Genomic DNA, 17690 nt, shown 5'->3' with positions numbered 1-17690 from the left:
CGAGTCTGCTTTATACGTGAAAATGAGTCACCCACCCTGTCTAGAAAACAACATCCCACTCTCTCGGGTGCTCCCAGGCAGTTTTCCAAACTGTGCAGGAAAATTCTGCAAGAGATGGGAGAAGGGACAAAAACGCAGCAGTGAGCAAGGTAAGGTTTGCGTATTTCATCGTTGCAAGGGCTCAGTCTGATAACAAGGGAACAGAGCAACACCATACTTGTTGTGGAAGTCATAGATCTCAGGCATGTTTCCGAAGAGGACGTCCTTCCTGTTCCTCAGCACGGGGGGCAGGAGGATGAGCATGGCAGGATTATCCATCTCTGCTCTGTAGCCCTGCCAGATGCAAAAAGGGCTCATCACTCAGCTGCCATCTCCTCAAAGGCAGATAAAAGGGGGACATGAACAGACTTCCAAGACAATCTCTTTGTTTCTAAGTGCAATATCCCTTTTATTCCCTGTTCTTCGGTCTCTAAATCCCTGTCTTTCAGTCTCTGGGCACATGGGGTTGTGGTCCAGGAGGGAGTGGCTTGGGGCAGCTCCTGTGGGGCCGGCAGCACTGCAGAGATGCTCCCAATTCTCCAAAGGCAAATCAGCCTGGCTGCAGGAGAGGACCCACAGGAATACCTGTCACATCTCCTCTGTGCCCAGGGGACTCAGGAGTGGCAGTGTGTGTGTGCAGAGGGAGCAGTTACACACAGCCCCACCAGAACCACTGCAGGAGGCAGTGAGCTACCAACCAGACACAGCTTGGGATCAAATACCAAAATCAATGGGCTTTTTGCTCCTGTACAAGACATGCTGAGCACCGGGGTCTTGCTTTCCTCAGTGCTTCAGGAATTCTGGGCTCTGTGGCTCCACTTGCCCCTTGAAATCACAGGCTCCCAAACTGGGGAGGAGCTGGAATGGAGAACACTGAAATACAAATTGTTGGGTGGAACTAGGAAAGAATGTAAAGCTCCCCAAAGTAACATCCCATCACTGCACAACTGCACCAGATAGGGCAAATTTCCTAACTGCAGTGCAGGGAGAAGGCACAGCCAGAGCTCAGGACCATCAGGGCAAAGAGGACCCCAAGACTGCCATTAGCCACAGCTCAAGCTGGTCCCCAAGGACTGCACAGAACTGAGGCCCTTTTTACATGAGCAGCAAGAATGTGCTCAACATGTACAGCACATCTCCTTTGGCTTTCCAAACTAATCTCTCACACTCACTGTGGTTGGAATCAATATTCCTTATACTAAGCAGGCATTTTGTAGTTGATTAAGGATGCAATAGATGATATGTATCTGGAAAATCAGTCATTTTTATTTAAGGCCAGCAAGCAGGCATTCCTCTTTAAAGGAAATACTATTTTCAGAAAACTGAAGTCTATCTGTCCATTTTTCTCTATCTAGACTTGATGTGCACAGCAATAAATCTGTGTACCTGCCAACTGCTTCATCACAGACAGTGTGGTTTAACAAAAACCCAATCAGTGCAGGGAAATTACGTGTAACTACCTGCAGTCCAACAGATTTATATCCTGCTTGCTCCTGGGTGAGAGAAATGTGAGGGGGAGAGCTATTTAACAGCCAACTTGTTTTGGCCATCAGCAAGAGTTATTTTGGAATAAAGTAGAAGTGTCTAAAATGGCAGTATGAGAAATCATAATCTGCTTTCTAAAGTAATGTGCTTCATATGGCCATGAACTTCACAGTATTGAGATGGAATTCTCCCAAGGATAAAACACAAGCCTCTTTCTTTTGTCTCCGAAAGGTAAAGGGAATTAGGGAACAGTAAAAAGAAACAGCTTTTTGTGTATTTTACAGGCACTGCTAAGACTAATTACCAGTGCTTTTGTGTACAAACAGAAGGCTTCTCCTCCATTGTAGATGAAAAGCTCATCCTGACACCAACTGTTCCTGCAGATGCTTCTAACAAAGAAAACTTAAGGAGAAAACTTGAGCGTTTATGCCTAGCTTGGGATCTGACAGTCTGGTGGAAACCTGCCCTGTCACATCTTCGCTTGGGCTGACAGAGTGGCAGGTGCCCTTTTGTACAAGTCACCAGGGAACAGTAATGAGCAACCTGGAGAAGTCACTCACCGTCAAAACAGTGAAGAGCTCCTCCACATACACTCTCTCTGTTTCTATAAGCTCATTTATGACATGGCTAAAATAAAAAATAAAAAAAAATAGAAGTATATTATTTGCATGTCTATAAAAAGCCCCACAGGTGATCACTGCAGCTCAAGGAACCCAAAACATTGTGTGATCTCATTAATAACCAAGAGGTAAAAGCACAAGAGATGACAGCTGGGTCAGGCTGGAGGAACACAGGGATGGGGCAAGGATTGGCCAGAAATAATCATCATTTTAGGTGCTGTAAATGGGGTGAGTGCTTACCCTTTCAGTGTGTCTAAGCTGTCATCACTGTCTGAGATAAAATACTGCAGGGAATTCCGCTTCTCCTGATAGTCATGCATGACTTCAATCTGGAAGAGAAATGGGATGCACTGGAAGGAGCTGCAGGAAGGGCACTGCAGGGGCAGGAGGAGCCCAGCCCTTGGGGCCAGCAAGGAAACTCTTTGGGGAAGGATGAAATATGTTTCATTATAAGAACCCTTGTGCAGTAAACATTACAAGGGAATAACATGTAGTGGGTAGCCAAGTATTCCCAGAAATTACTCTGCTACATAAAATTGGAAAATACTGGTGACATAATCCGTTAGTGCAGAGGTCAGAGAACAGCTTCCACAGGGGTAGTATCTGTGGATGGGGATATTTCCTAACACACACCTCTGTCATGTGAAAAATAAGTTCAGGGAATAACACATAGGAAATAGGTATCTGGATATTGGAAAATCAATCCAAGATAGAGCTCAGGTGCTGGACTAATCCAACTAAAGCGTATGGATGTAAGAGGGTTTGGGTTTGCTTGATTTTTTTTAAAGAAAAAAAGAAAAGAAAATAAAGAGATCAAATCCAAAGTACAATCAATCTTTAGAGCAGTTTCAGTTTTTCAGCGTATAAAACTCACTCAGATTTCGTGAATAATTTTTACCTTGCGAGAACTTGGAGTTTTTCTTGAAGTTTTCTTCCCAGGGAGAGAGAGATCAAATGAAAATTTCAAACTGGAATTAAAATCCACACCTTGGGTAGAAAAAAGCAGAATTACATAATGTACATCTATAGCGAAGGAGATTCTTTTGACAGAAACTAGTAAGTCAGAAGGAAAAATGGGACACACTTTAAGATTAAATAATTAGTCAGCTAATACTAATAGCAAACTGTCCAAATAAAGGGTATTTATCCCAAACAATCCTAATGCCACATAGCATGTCACACGGTCATAAAGGTCGTAAAGTAAAAATATTTAGAAAAAACAAAATGCCCACTAAGGGAACACAGTAATCAAAAGCTAACAAAAGTCTCTGCAGCCTGAGCATATGGTAACAGCAAAAACAATAAAAGCAAATAAACTACAGAAAAGAACATCCCCTACTAGGACACTGTTTTAAAGTCCTTTTATGAATGCAGGGCAAGATGCTCAGCTGCAATGAACTGTTTCTCCATCTTGCACACATGTATTGATATTGTCAGTAAACTATTACAAGTTGTAATTAAGCCACAGAGGTAAACTGGAAGCTTAAAAATAAAGCATCGGTCTCTCCAAGGAGTTATATGACATCATTCAAATACTTCATAAGAAGAACATGGACATGCTGGAGAGAGTCCAGAGGAGGCCACGAAGATGCTCTGAGGGCAAAGTGGTGTGGAGAGCAGTCAGCCCATCTTCAGCTGGGGCAGCTGTGAGATCCAGCTGTTCCACCTTATCACACCCAGGCCTTGGACCTTGGGGTATAAACAGAGAGCTCTGGATGCTGGACACAGAGCAGAGGTGTGCATGGGGTGTGACCCATCACACATGGGAACACTCGGAAGAGCTGAGGACTTGCCAGTGGTCCTGCTCAGAGACTGCCACGGGGACGAAGGGAACACGGATATGAAGCTGGCTGGGAGATGGGCACCAGCTTCTGTTGCAAGAGTGACTCTACTCCAGCACTTGGCTCTGCCACAGCCTGCAGTGCCACTTCTGCACATCTCACTACACTTTAGGGCTCAGGGAGCTCTTTCCCCAGCTCCTCCAAAAAAAAGGTTTAAAAATTAGAACCGCATTTCTCAGACAGGCTTCAAATCCAGGGCAAAGATAAAAGAGGAAGCATCTGTCCTCAGACAGAGAAAGAAGGGGGGGAAAGGGGCATAGAAATATAAGAAAGAAAAGAATAGAGGACGAAAGTGATGTGCTCAGAGTTGGTTTGGTTTCAATCCACACCATAAAACCCATCCATCTCAAAGCACTCCCAGCAGAGCTCAGCATGTGTCTTTGACACTGCACATCACACCAGCAGGCCTGCAGTGGTTTGATGTTTGGTATCAAACAGGCCTTATTAAAAAGCTCTCTTGTCATGATCTATCCAAAGAGGACCCTTTTGTCTTTCCCTCACTTGATCATTGCTTTCAGGAAGGGGATTAATGGAGGATACCTGTGCTTTGCAGGTGACCGAGTGCCTCTGCTAGAAAAACTTGCATCCCAGAAAAGCATGAAATAAGCCCAGCTGAGTGACAATGATCTCACGACATCCCACAGAAGTGGCCACGCATTTACCCTACTCTTTAAGTCAATAATTTGTCTTTAACCCTTTCCTCTTTCTAGAAAGCTGGAAAAGCTGTGCTAGGTAAAATGAGAAATGCTCTAGTTTAAAGACTCAGAGCTTTTTTACTGATTGAGGAAAGGGCTTCAGAAGGTAATGTGCTTTAGAGAGGATGGCATCAGCCTGGGAAGAGGAAACCTGGGATTTATTTGCTGCACTGGCCTGCATCTTGAGTAGCTTCATTTCCTTCATTCCATCTAACTTCATTCCCACCCCTGGCTACTTACATTTCTCATTCCCTGAACTGAAGCTGCTTTTGCTGCTGTGTGACACCTGCTACAACCCACCATAACCAATATTTGCTAATTCATCATAAAAACCTAGTGTTAAAACACAAATGTTTAATTGCTTTTATGTAGTCAGATCGCTGAATTTAATATTCTGACACAATTTAGCAAGTCCCTGGTTGAAAATACATGGACACTACTTTGAAATCTCTTTTAATTCTGCCTGATACACTCAGGGCTGCCAAGGATGAAAGTTTTAATGTTATCATTTAAAGCTAACATGGTGCCACATCCCATTACCAAAACTAGGGCAAAACATTCAGTGACCTCAGTTCAATGAGAATTTGTACCTTTACGGGCATTAATTATTCCACAATTGGGATTTCAGGAGGACACCCTGAAGGAATCAAAAGGAGTCAAGCATCCAGCTCATTTCTGTTCATGAGATTTGAGCTCCTCATTTCTCCAAGCTCCTTTGCAAACATCAGTCTAACTTTATGTCAGTTCCAGCTCAAGACAGCCACAGAGAATAGGCAAGATAATAAATTTATAAACCTTTCCCTTTTTTACCCTGTGATATTAATTCACCAGTTTCCAGCCCAGCAGGATGCCAGGAAAGCAGAACTGGAGGTGTGCACTACTTACAGCTCTTTTTTCACTGAGTATGAAGTGGAAATCAGTAACAAGCAACCAGCTTCATGTTTCACACAGGTATGGGAAGATTCACACAAAAATTGGAAAGATAATAAATAACCTGATAAATAATTAACACTATCCAATAACTGTATCTGCCAGCAAGGGTTAGGTAGTTTCTCAGAATCATCCTAAGCCTTACTCTTCCTGCCTCAAAGCAAAATTATCAGCTGAAAATACCACAATTCCACAATATTTTACCATGTTTAGGAGAGAACAAGGGTGATTTTGATCTCGGTGGATTTTCGGGCCGAGGAGCTACTAACTGGACGGGCCGCACGTGTTTGTCCAAGAGCTTCTTGAAGCAGGACTGCCGGTTCTCAAACATGCTGCGAACATTTTCCAGCTTGACCTGCACTGACTGGATCTGGCACTGCAGAGAGTGAACAAAGACTCACATCATCACCACTAACTTGCACTTTGACCCAAAGCAGAGGACTACAAAGGTGACAGCACCGCCACACGGTCCAACCTTGCTTTTCACTTGGGTAATAAGGAACTGGAGGCGTTGCTTACCTTCAACTCAGATGTTAAGACTGATTCAAAATCATAGTGTAGGGCTTGGGGATCATAGTTTAAGTAGGCTGAAGAGCTTTCAAGAAAGCTTTCTATGTCCTGGAGTGCTTTCTGAGCGCCTTCTTTAGACTGGCACTTATCCATTTGCTGGTTGGCGAGCAGGTAGGCACCTTCATCGCAGCACTGCAGAGCCTGGGGACAGCACAGGCAGCGAGACCCTCAGTGCTACCTCCACTGCATCAAGGTTCTCACGAGGAACATCACTTATTGGATCTGTATGGAGCTAAACAGCACTCCCAAAGACCTCAGCACTTACTGTGTTTTGATCAGAAAGCAGAAAGGCCACATTTTTTCTGTAAGGTGACTGCAGTCCTCAACATATCCAGCCAAGCTGTTCCTACCGGTACCTGGCTAAAATTAGTGGCATACGTGACGTGGAAGTACTAGTGCAGAGTTGACCCAAGGGATAAGCAGATGTTTATTTCTCCAGATGGGAAAGCTGAAGTGGGCCCTATGGAGCTTACAGTGAGACTGGCAGGTTTCTTGAGGCTCAGTGCAGACCTGAACTGGGGCTCATTGGCACTCACACACTGTGGTGTGCACAGGGGTGAGAAGATGCTCCAGCCAAGAACAACAGAGAATCTCCAGTGCTTTGAACAGGAAGGGAGACATGGAGAGCAGGACCATGCTGTGCTCCAGCACAGCCCCAGGCTAGACCCTGGGCACCAACCAGGACTGCAAAGAGCCCAGGAGAAGCCCCTGTCCTGCAGCTGAGAGGCTGCCAAGGAACCGTCTGTCCCCACAGAGCAGCACAATGCTGAAGTGGAGTGCACAGAGAAAAAACGAGCTCCCCAAAACAGGGAAATGGAACAGGGTCAAACTTCCCTGTTCCTCTCAATTGGCCTCAAGCGTATTACAGCCGTGTGCCTTCTGGCCTAATTAGCGTGAATTTCCCTAAATGAATATTTGATGCTGATTAAGATATCAAAGAGCGTTGGAGCCACATGACTCCACTTCCATGCTAGCATACAGCAGCTGTGCCTATCTACCAATCTGTCACCTTATTTTACACTCAGCTATGTTCACTCTTAATAAATCACTCAGAAAAAAGAGCTGGAGTTTGTGTGAAAGCATTACCTCTGTCACACTGGGCATGAAAACCTCCAAAGTCAATTAATACATGGATGTAGCATGAAAGCATGACCAAGAGCAGCAGCTGAACTTGGTGTTCTGAATTGCCCTTTGAGATGCCCACATCTTTTCTGCTGACCTCACAGCACCAGCAGGTATCTGTTTGCTGACTTCCTCAGCTAAGTGAGGGGTGTGGGACTCCTCCAGCACCTGGGGAACACCTTCCTACCATTAACTGCTGAAGAAAAGCTGCAAATTTCAGATGCTTCCAGCTAAGAAGTGGAGAGGCTAACCCCATGGAGAAGATAACTGTCTCCTCAGAGCACTGTGTCTCTGAACTCTACCTGCTGAAGGCGGGTATGAAGGTCCAAGGTCTTCTGCAGGCGCATCTGCTTCCGTTTAATCTCATCAGACAGGAGGTCGGAATGGTGCCGCAGCTCGTTGCACTGCTGGCAGATCAGGTTGAGGGCGTAGTGATGGTTTGCTGCGAGCTGGTGTCCGTGCAGTATCACCACCTGAGCCTTCCCTATCAGATCCTTCAGGGAGAGGGAGAGAATGCATTGCACACTTACAGAAATAGTGCCAACACATCCACATAAACCAACATGCACTTTCTCATCTTACCAGATTTCAGGCACACATGGAGATGACCATACCATTAGGAGTAGCCAGAATGGGTGCCTTAATGCAGGATAAAATGGTACCCACCATCTGGGAAGAAAAACTTTTGCTACCCATAAAGAGGATGAAGAAGAAAACAATATTTCACCACAGCAGCAACGCTGTGAGTGCCTGCTGGCAATGCATCACTGCCCTCTCCAGGAACTGCACCCTGAATACACTGCAGCTGATGTCCAGTTTAGGCCCACTATGCTCCCAAGCACCAAAGGCAACTGGGGTAGTTAAGGTTTATCCTGATGCCAAGAACACACTATCTTTTCTGCACACCTTAGTCAGTGCAATGGTTTCTCCAAGGCTGGCTTTCCACACTGGGATGGCTTTCCTGCTGCACCCTGCCTGCCTGGCCTTTTGATCCTCCTCCCTCTTTCCCTAAACATTTCTTCCAAATGGCCAGGCAGCCTCAGACCTTTCTCTAGAATTCTTATCTTCTGTGTCCAGATCCCCCAGGATTTCTCTGCTGACCCTGGCCCATGTGCCCAGCACATCCCTTTGCAAAGGTCACATCCTCAGTTGGGCTCCTGTGAATCATCTCTCTTCACTCTTCTTTCCCCTACATCTCTTAGTCTTCACCCATATGTTATGTTCAAATCACAGGCACGTCAGGATACAACTTTTTTTTGCAACTCCATGTGCCTGGTAACAAGTTTCTGCCTATTAGCACAGCTAAAGCACTTAAAATATAAATAATTCTTCTTCCAGCTCATTAAATCCCACGCCTCCTCCATGTTCAGACATTTATCTGTTCCGGATTTTCACGGTGGCTCAGCAATTTATTTTAACTATGATAATTAAATACCCTGGCTTTCAGAATGATCACAGTGCTGCTGCGCAGAGCAGAGACATGAAATCGATCCTTTCGTGCAGCACTTATCAACAAATTACACCAGAACCAGGTAATTGCACAAAGCACCTCCTACCACAAATACAGAATGTGGCTTGTTAGTGTTTCATTAGTGCTCTTTCTATGTATTATCTCACCTGAGCCATACCATCGAAATGATCCAAGTCCTTGAGCCTCTGTTTCACTTGGGGGACACTGTCGCCAGTGTCGGGCAGCTCCACTTGCTGACCCATTAAAAATTCAATGGCATTCTTGACCTAGACACAAAGAAGACGACTGCTGCAAAAGGATACAAAGCACAGCCAGGAAATCATTCTGAGACCAAAATTAATCACACTTGAGCTAAGATTGCTAAATCCAATAATACAACTAGCGTCCAAGAACTAATTTCTAAATTCAAAGATGCGTCCATCAGCAAAATCCACGTGGCTGCAGGGCAGTGATACCTCAATTAGCTCTGAATGAGGAAGCACAGAGCTCTCCCCAGGCTAGCTAGCTCTGCCACAGTCAAGGAACAGCAGCGTAAATTAAACGCTCTCAAAATAAAAAGCATAAAAACTTCTCTCCATTAGGTCTCCAACTCTCCCTTCTGCCAATGGAAGCGTATCTGATCCTACCTCTTGAAAACTTTGCTCAAACTTCCAGAGTTGTAAATATTGTTCCATTTTTAACTGGTGTTTTTCCCAGAAGCCGTCAAAAGCAGTCTCCATCTCACGCAGCTGACCAAGTAACCTTGGGCACAGACAAAGGACAGGATTGGAACAATTTGCAAACAGAGGACAAGCAGAGATGGACAGGAGCTAGAGATCACTTATACAGGTCTTCTGGACCCAAGGTCTCAGAAGAAGTCAACAGACATGACTCGAGATGAGTCAGAGAGAGTTTTAATGAAACCCTCACTGCAGGTGACAGCACCTGTGTGAAGCATTTGTTGCTATCTCCACTTATCTGGGTAAAACCTGGGAGCCCGGCATGGCAGAACCCTGCATCTGCTCCACAGCCCCATCATAACAGTGGGGATAAAAATCAGAGCAAGTCAAAATCATGAGACAAGTTGCCCAGCAATTTGATGGACTGCAACAAAATTCTAGTACATCTTTGTATTTGATAGGTGACCTAAACAACACATCTACACCTAAATCATTGGAGTGTTTCCATTGAAAAATCAGGGAAATTGGGGACATAGTGCACTCACCGATTCACAGTCTCCCAGTCCCCAGGCCTCTCCTGCTGCTGGTCCTGACTGCACTCCCCAGAGTCAGGCTCTTCAAAACTGCTCAAAAGCAAGTTTCCCTCTTTTGTGACTGCTGTAATATCTTCCTGTATAACACAAAACATTTCTGATTCAGGCTATTTATTGTGAGGTGAGGGTAAGTAATTTCGTGTTTCTCCTGCCTTAGTTTCCCTCTGTGAAATGAAGCACCAATATCCAACAGACCAAAGGACTCCCAGCAGATGTTTTAGTCCTCTTAACATGGAGTTAGCCCTGGAGCTGCATGAGGCTGAGCCATGGACTGGTCACTGGGTGGAAACTAGCACACATGAAAACATCAGGCCACAAAATGATTCAAGAGGCAGGAGGCCAGCACGGCCCCAGCTCTCTCCTGATGAGCAGGTGGTCATCTCCTAATGAGACATCTGTCCACAAGTTCATGTCTTCGAGCAAGATTTTCCACAGCTTGAAGGCTGTGCTTCTCCATCAAAGTCAGGAGAGGAGGCTGTAAGAAGAGCATCCCCTGGGGGGACAAAGCCAGGACTGAGCCCACACAACACCACTCACTACAACCTCTACATATAAAGTCAACACCTCCAATACAACCCCTGCTTAGGGAAAATTTAAACCCTTGGTGGGTTCATTAGCATCAGCTGAGGTGCTTTGTGCTGGCTGGGCTCAGCCCCAAAGCAAACAGGTGCATTTAGACAACTATTTTCAGGAAAAAGAGGCCGAACACAGAAATGAGAGGGAGGGAGAGAACACATGTAGCTGATAAACTGAGATGGAAGAGGCCCTGAAGGAATGACCTGTGTATGGCTCCACTGCAGAGCCAGGTACTGGAGGAGTGAGAGCCCATCCTGGGAGATGGCCAGGTTATTATTGCAAGAGAAACAACGCCAAAACCTCCTCAGGGAGAAGATTCAGAAAGCCCAGACTTGCTTAAATGTCTGCCTGCCCCAGATAGCTCGTAGCAACCTCAACATAACATCAGCTTCAGGACAGCAGCCCAGGAGCAGGACATGGCTGCAAGAACTTCCCCTCTGCCACACACAGTGTCCACTGCCAGTTTGCATCCCTGTCACTAAAACATCCTGCAAGACAACCACAAGGCAAAAACCCCATGTCCTTTTGATACTGCCACATGCAGGAGACTCAGAAGGGGGAGGAATTATGCAGCATGCTTTAGACTGCGGGTGGCTGTTATTTCATCCTCTTACACCTCACTCTCCAGAGACCCATGTTCCTCTTTTGATTCAAAGCCATTCATTATCCACACAGCAAAGCAGCCTGCCTGTCAAAAGGGTGTTAACTTGACTTTTTCTGTTCAGTATATCAATGGGGTTAATTTCTTAGTTACTCGGTTTAATTAATTTCTGTCATTTTTTCATTGTGCTTGCAGCCAGTTTCTGTTCAGCATCACAGCTACATAAATTATTCTGATTGACTAATTATCTGAATTCAGGAGTCAACTGTACCAATCTTGGGGTTGTCATGAGAGAGACAAGGATCCCATGTCTTGCTGTCACCACAATCTGTGCAGTTTCTCATCTGCTTTTGTGTTTCATGGTCTTAGGAGGAACAAAAGAAAAAAGCCAACAGACCTCATTTCAGTCAAAAGCCAATGAGTGGTTTTGATATTTGAAATTAATAGATGAGGAATTAAAAGCAACAGATGGCTTGTACTGAGTGCTGCTGTGCTTTCTACACAAATGAAAGCACGTGACGTGTTTAATTTCTCCACAGAGAGAAGTGGGCATTGCTGACTGGTTTATCCACAGAACCACTCTGTGTAGTTGATATTTGCCCCCTACACTGTGGCCACAGTCCTGAGCACGAAGCTGAAGTCACTGAGTCATGTTGCAATAGATGTAGCTGCTATTTTATATCCCTCTCCTCATTTTCAAAGAGCAGATAGAGGCCCACTGGCAGTATCTATAATGATACTTTCTAAACATGCACACACGCGTTTATGCCTACACACAGCACAGTTTGGATGACATTCTCAGTATTTCTTAGAGGCAGCTTTCTGGGAACTCATCAATGACAAATGATTATAAATTAAAATAGATACAATTCTTTGACTTAGGTAAATGAAACCTGTCACAAAGCAAAGGAGCTCATTCTTCAGCCGCACGGAACAACTATTAACACAGTGACTGCTTCTGAAGTCAGGGTTTGGGGCCAGGCCTGTGCTGCTCCCTCAAAGATGCAGGAGCACCAAAGACAACAGCCTGATAAAGCAGCAGCTGGCTGCACTAAAGCTTCTGTTGACTCCTGTAACAATATTAATTACAATCACAAAGAGTTGAAAAAAAATTTAAATACTCAAGAAACAAATGTTGTTTAAGACAAAACCTGAAGGCTCACATGAAGACAGGGATCACGTCATGAATGCTCTGTGCTGTGTGCTCACATAGAAATCTTCACCTTGGACGCTCCCCAGCACGGTTCCCTTAAGTCCCCCTGGGAAGATCCACCAGGCAGAGGGACCAGGGGACAAACCACCCCTCCAGACCTGCTGCTGAGCTTTGCATGCAGCTTTCTGCAGACAAGGGAGTGAGGCAGAGGGGATCACGAACACACAGGTGACAGAGCCTCCCACGGCCCTCCTGGCAGCCAGACGTGCAAAGCCCACGGGAGGAGCAGGCTGCAGACAGCGGCTGCTGCAGGCAGGAGGGAGCTGGCAGCGCAGGCAGTTTGCTGGCTCTGGCAGGGAGAGCTGCTCAGCGCACGGCAAACGCCCAGGGAACGCACAGAAACAGGCACGCTGTGTCCTGCTGTCTGACACCACGTACACGTGCACGGCAGGGAAGGAGGAGTGGGCACCAAACAAACAGGCCATGAACCAGCAGAAGCCCCACCAGGCTGTGCACACCTCGGAGCTCGGCTGAGCCGTACCTTGAGCTGGCAGTACCTCTCGGTGCGCAGGGCCAGGATGCGCTCGATCGAGTACATGTCCTCCGGCAGCTCCGTCTCTGCCAGCTCCGTGCCAAAGCACTGCAACATCTGGGCAATTTCCTTCACAGTTAGTGCAAAGCTCTCTATGGCCTGGTGGGACACAGTGATTGCCATCAGCTCGGGATTCACGATATTCCTACAGCTCATTAAGAGCGCGCGAAGAGCCAGGGCTGAGGTGTGCAAGGGGAGCCCACCAGCTTGCTCAGAGAGAGGTGGGTGGCATGGCCATGGCAGACAGAGAGAATATCCCACTGGCAATCCAACCTGCCATTCATTTGGGAGACAACATCCCAGGGAAAACTGAGAGTGTACAGGAAGCATAAAAACATACGGCAAGGCACAACTCAGGGAATTAAATGCCTGATTCCTGGCAACATTAAAGGAAAATTCTTGCAAAGGGGAAGAAACAAAACTAAAAGGAAATTTTCTGAACTCTCTCCATTTGGTCAGTATGCAGTAGGGAGTCTCACTGCCCTGGTTCCCAAACACAGCTCTGATATTAATCACATTAAGAGACCATTATTAAAAAGAAGCCTATTTTGTATCTCCCATTAAGGGAATTTTAATAAAGATTTATAAAGACACATCTTCCGGGAGCCGTTTCAAAAGGAGCCTGAGGGAGTCAATCATCCAGTTCCCCTGCAAACCCATCAAAGCCTAACACCCCTCGGCTCCTTTGCACACCTGATCCAGGAGGTGCAGTGGCTTTGGGGGCTACTTTCAGCCACCCACTGCTCACTGCCTGACTGCAAACCCTCCTCAGTGAGCCCCAGCTGGCCGAGAGCCCGTGCCCAGGCGCACTCACCGTCCTGAAGATGACCCACTCGCTGTGGCAGTACTCCAGGGTGCCCCCGAGCTCCGGGGTCAGCTGCTGCTCATCGATGTACGTCAGCAGGTCGCTCACCGAGCTCAGCATAACCACCTGCACACAGGGCACTGCTGTCAGCCAGGGATCACCATTCCCACCCAGCAGACGGAACTTTTATGGACCTAAAACTTGAGTTTGCTCTACATATTGTTCTGGAGCAGGGCTTTCTTCTTACACTTATGGCTTAACGCAGCTTTTATCTGGTGTATCTGACCATTCCTGAGCCACCCCTCACCTCCCAGGTGCCGCCTTCCCTAAATGCAAAGCACAGTGAGATGCTGCTGAACAGGGCTGAAAGCAAAGTGATGCAGGTTTAAGTAAGGGATGACCAATAAACTGGAAAAAACATATACATTTTAATAGGTTATGAAGCACGGACCAATTTCACATAAATATATACTCATGATTTTTCGTGTGTCTTGATCTGCCATGGGATTTGTCAAGAATGTTCAAAATTGTGCAAAGAACAGCAATTTTAGAGTGAAAAATGTAAAGTTTGTGAAAATCATGCTATTTCCTAAAGAAAAGCATTAATTTGTTTCCTATGTTTGTAATAGCATCAACCTGAGATTCTATAAATTTACTTTTCTTCTCTTAATTTTTCTCATTATGTCCTATAATCAAGGTGGTTTTAAAAGTCTGGAAATTTTGAATTGAGAATATAAACTCATTTCAGTTGCTATTTTAGGAACAAATACCAGCATGATGTTGGTATGGAGTCTTAGATGAATATGGATGAAATTCATAGCAAAAGCTCCACGGGACGTCTTTTGACTTTTCAGACAAATTCCTGGCTACTCTTCACATAGAATGGTTTGGGTAGGAAGGCACCTTATGGATCATGAAATTTCCAGCCCCTCTCCTATGGGCAGGGACACCTTCCACTATCCCAGGGTGCTCCAAGCCCTGTCCAACCTGGCCCTGGACACTCCAGGGATCCAGGGGCAGCCACAGCTGCTCTGGGCACCCTGTGCCAGGGCTTTACCACCCTCACAGGGAGGAATTTCTTCCTAATATCCAATCTGTACCTACCCATTTTTAGTGGGAAGCCATTCCCTGTGTCCTGTCCCACCTGGCCCTTGTCCCAAGTCCCTCCCCAGCTCTCTTAGAGCCCCTTTAGACACTAGAAGGGCTCTGAGATCTCCCTGAAGCCCTCTCTTCTCCAGACTGAGCAGCCCCAGCTCTCCCAGCCTGGCTCCAGAGCAGGGGGGCTGAGCCCTCTGAGCCTCCTCTGGACGTGCTCCAGTGGATCCATGTCCTGCTTCTCCTGGGGCAGCAGCAGAGTGGGACAGTGTCACCCCCGAGCCGAGGTGCACGGGCAGCCTCCGACCACGCAGACAGCTCTGCACCCTCGTACCGGTAACTTGAGCAGAAAATCCTCCTGGCTGAACCGAAAGCCAATGTCAGTGAAGGTGCGCTGGAAAAAGCCCGTGGGACGCAGAACCATCACCAAGTGCAGATTCCCCGGGAAGGAGGCCTGCAAGGAAACAGAGACAACATCCACCCTGGGCACATGGCAGGTCCAACAACAGCTTCCAAATGCACTGAAAAGAGGGGGCATCATTCAATTTCAAGGGTTTTTTTCTGATTGCTCCTGACAGCCTTTTCTTATTTTTAAAACAGGAGGGAGACGCTGGGAGTGGTTTAGAGATATGGGATGTAACTGCAGCAGGGTTGTCCAGCCCCACTTCCCTTTGGAGCAGGCAGGAGTTCAGCCATGCACCTTACAGGCACACTTATTATAAACTTTAATAATACATATACTGTTGATCATTATAACTTGGGAGTGAAATTACGACTTAGCAGGGAACAGAGGGCTGGAACGCTGAGAGGAATGACAGATTGAGGAAGCAAAATATATTGCCAAACTTGCTAATCATCCCATAACTTCATCAAGCACACTCGTCTTGTCCTTGGTAATTACCAGGCAACATTTAATTTGTGGCAAGAATTTGGAATTTCCTGTCTACACTGCTGGAGCCTTTTCTCAAGCATATGGTTGGCAGGTGCATTTTTAAATAGATCTGTGAAAAGGGTGCTTGAGAATGAAAAAGAATTTTTAAGAAAGTAGGAGTTGCATCATTAAATTATGGATAAGCGCATGATGCAAAGACTTGGGTTAATTAAGACATGATTTACTCTGAGATCCTGCCAGGCCAGGTTACATTTCTCCATATATTCCTCCTTATAATATCCTCCCCTGTGAAACATGACAATAACATCTATACCACGGGTGAGGGTAATGAACATGTTTACGTACTTTGCACTGCAGGGCACTTCATCTGTGCCTTCAAAACAAAGATCACTCCCACAAACATGCATTAGTGTTGTTTAAAACAGGCTTGATTTACACTTGGGATCCGACATCTGTGAACTGCACTGTCACTCATTTGCTCTGTTTTCTTGGGTAGAAAGGGGCAGGTTGTGGCTTCCACTGCCCACAACTTCACTTAGAAATGGACAGTGACTTCTAGGATCATATAAGCCACATAAATCCAATATATTGATCTGTTATTTCAAGTAGGAGCAGAAAAAAAAAAAAAGATTGTGAATGAAATGACAAATTCATACCCTTTGGAAGCCAAAAAGAGCGGTGCCAGGGACAAAGATTTGGCATTGGAAACAACAGCAAACCATTAAACAACAGAGACATTGGTGCTGGCTCCAGGCCCCGGGGGCTGTGCTCCTGCTCCAGCACCTGGGCAGCACACAGTGCCTCCTCTGTGACCTTTAGGCTCCTACCTTGACCCTCTCCTGAAAAATGCATCAGGAATATCTTTGAGAACAACCAGCCAGAAATTCATCCTCCCTTGGTCGGATATCACTATTCCCCTTCATCCCCTGTCCCCTTTAACCCTGTTTGGCATTTCGAGCTTTGGCCTCTCTTACTCCTTCAAGTCCTTTTTAACAGGCACCCTTTGAGCGCAGAGCAAATTCCCTGGAGGAAGAGTCCAGGTCTCCAAACCATATTCCCCCACGTGTAGACTTTGAATGTCTTCTCCTACAAGCCCTTGGGCAGGAAACCCACAGCTCCAGGAAGAGGGACCAGCAACCAGGAGGCAAGCAGAGCTGCCTGCCAAAACTGCACTGCACAGTGACAATGTGTGAAATGCCTGTCTGAGAGCAGAGAGGCCCTTGGACACACCTGCTTTCAGGATGCCCAACATGTTCCACACAACACACAAGAAGAGACCACAGCGCTCACATCCTTCTGCCACAGGGACAACCTTATGGCCATACACACACAGCTGCACCCTTTGTGCTCCTTGATATTTCACCTCAAAATAGCTGAGCTTCCAGGGCAGGTGATTTGATTTTCATTCAGTTTAGAAAGCGTTTGGGGATTTTTCAGCTGATCTTATAGGATCAAGGTCAGCACTTATGAGTAGCTACAAAACAAGAAATGCAGCTTTGCAAATGATCCCTAATGTATTCCAAGCATGGAAAAAAATGAACAAGCCAAGAAATAAGCTTGCAGAAAGACAGACACCAACCAAGCCATGTCCTGTGCCCTCTTAAGAGACTTAAGGGAAGGGATGAAATGTTAGAAAAAACCCTACATAGGCCAATAATTCCTCAACATAACATTCCTGTAGGGACTGCATCTTTTTTAATCATTGTTACAATTTCAGTTTTTCTCAGGGCTGAAGTGTAGATAAGCTTCCTGAAAACTGAACTCTAATGATGCTGAAGGTACTGCTGCAAAAAAACCTCTCCCACAATATATTAACGAAAGCAAAGACAAAAGGGTCCTTAATCTTGCCTTATGCTTTATCTTAACATTTTTAAGACTAAAAAGAATCTTGTGCACTTGATAAACCTGAGGTTATGTAACAAAACACCTAAAGAACCCTCTAAAGCCTTTG

At 45.9% G+C, this 17690-nt stretch overlaps 1 protein-coding gene across 5 annotated transcripts in view; it reads right to left on the bottom strand.

Moving 5' to 3' along the window:
* MCF2 (MCF.2 cell line derived transforming sequence) overlaps positions 1–17690 on the bottom strand; it is a 43537-nt gene that overhangs the window by 15849 nt on the left and 9998 nt on the right. For all 5 annotated transcript variants that reach the window (XM_042029321.1, XM_042029323.1, XM_042029322.1 and 2 more), the window contains 14 exons: positions 15182–15301; positions 13762–13878; positions 12897–13046; positions 9978–10102; positions 9400–9514; positions 8920–9039; positions 7605–7796; positions 6130–6321; positions 5815–5986; positions 3043–3131; positions 2385–2473; positions 2085–2151; positions 218–333; positions 36–105 (listed from right to left, as the gene is read on the bottom strand). In XM_042029321.1, coding sequence (XP_041885255.1) covers positions 36–105; positions 218–333; positions 2085–2151; positions 2385–2473; positions 3043–3131; positions 5815–5986; positions 6130–6321; positions 7605–7796; positions 8920–9039; positions 9400–9514; positions 9978–10102; positions 12897–13046; positions 13762–13878; positions 15182–15301 — 1734 coding nt within the window. The remainder of the gene's footprint in view (positions 1–35; positions 106–217; positions 334–2084; positions 2152–2384; positions 2474–3042; positions 3132–5814; positions 5987–6129; positions 6322–7604; positions 7797–8919; positions 9040–9399; positions 9515–9977; positions 10103–12896; positions 13047–13761; positions 13879–15181; positions 15302–17690) is intronic.

The sequence above is a fragment of the Corvus kubaryi genome, unplaced genomic scaffold, assembly GCF_017639235.1.
Source record: "Corvus kubaryi isolate FWS band 111438036 unplaced genomic scaffold, C.kubaryi_AGA036_p1.0 37322, whole genome shotgun sequence".
NCBI classification, from domain to species: Eukaryota; Metazoa; Chordata; class Aves; order Passeriformes; family Corvidae; genus Corvus; species Corvus kubaryi.
Note: the sequence above shows the minus strand (reverse complement) of the source record. Positions and strands in the feature narration are given on the sequence as shown.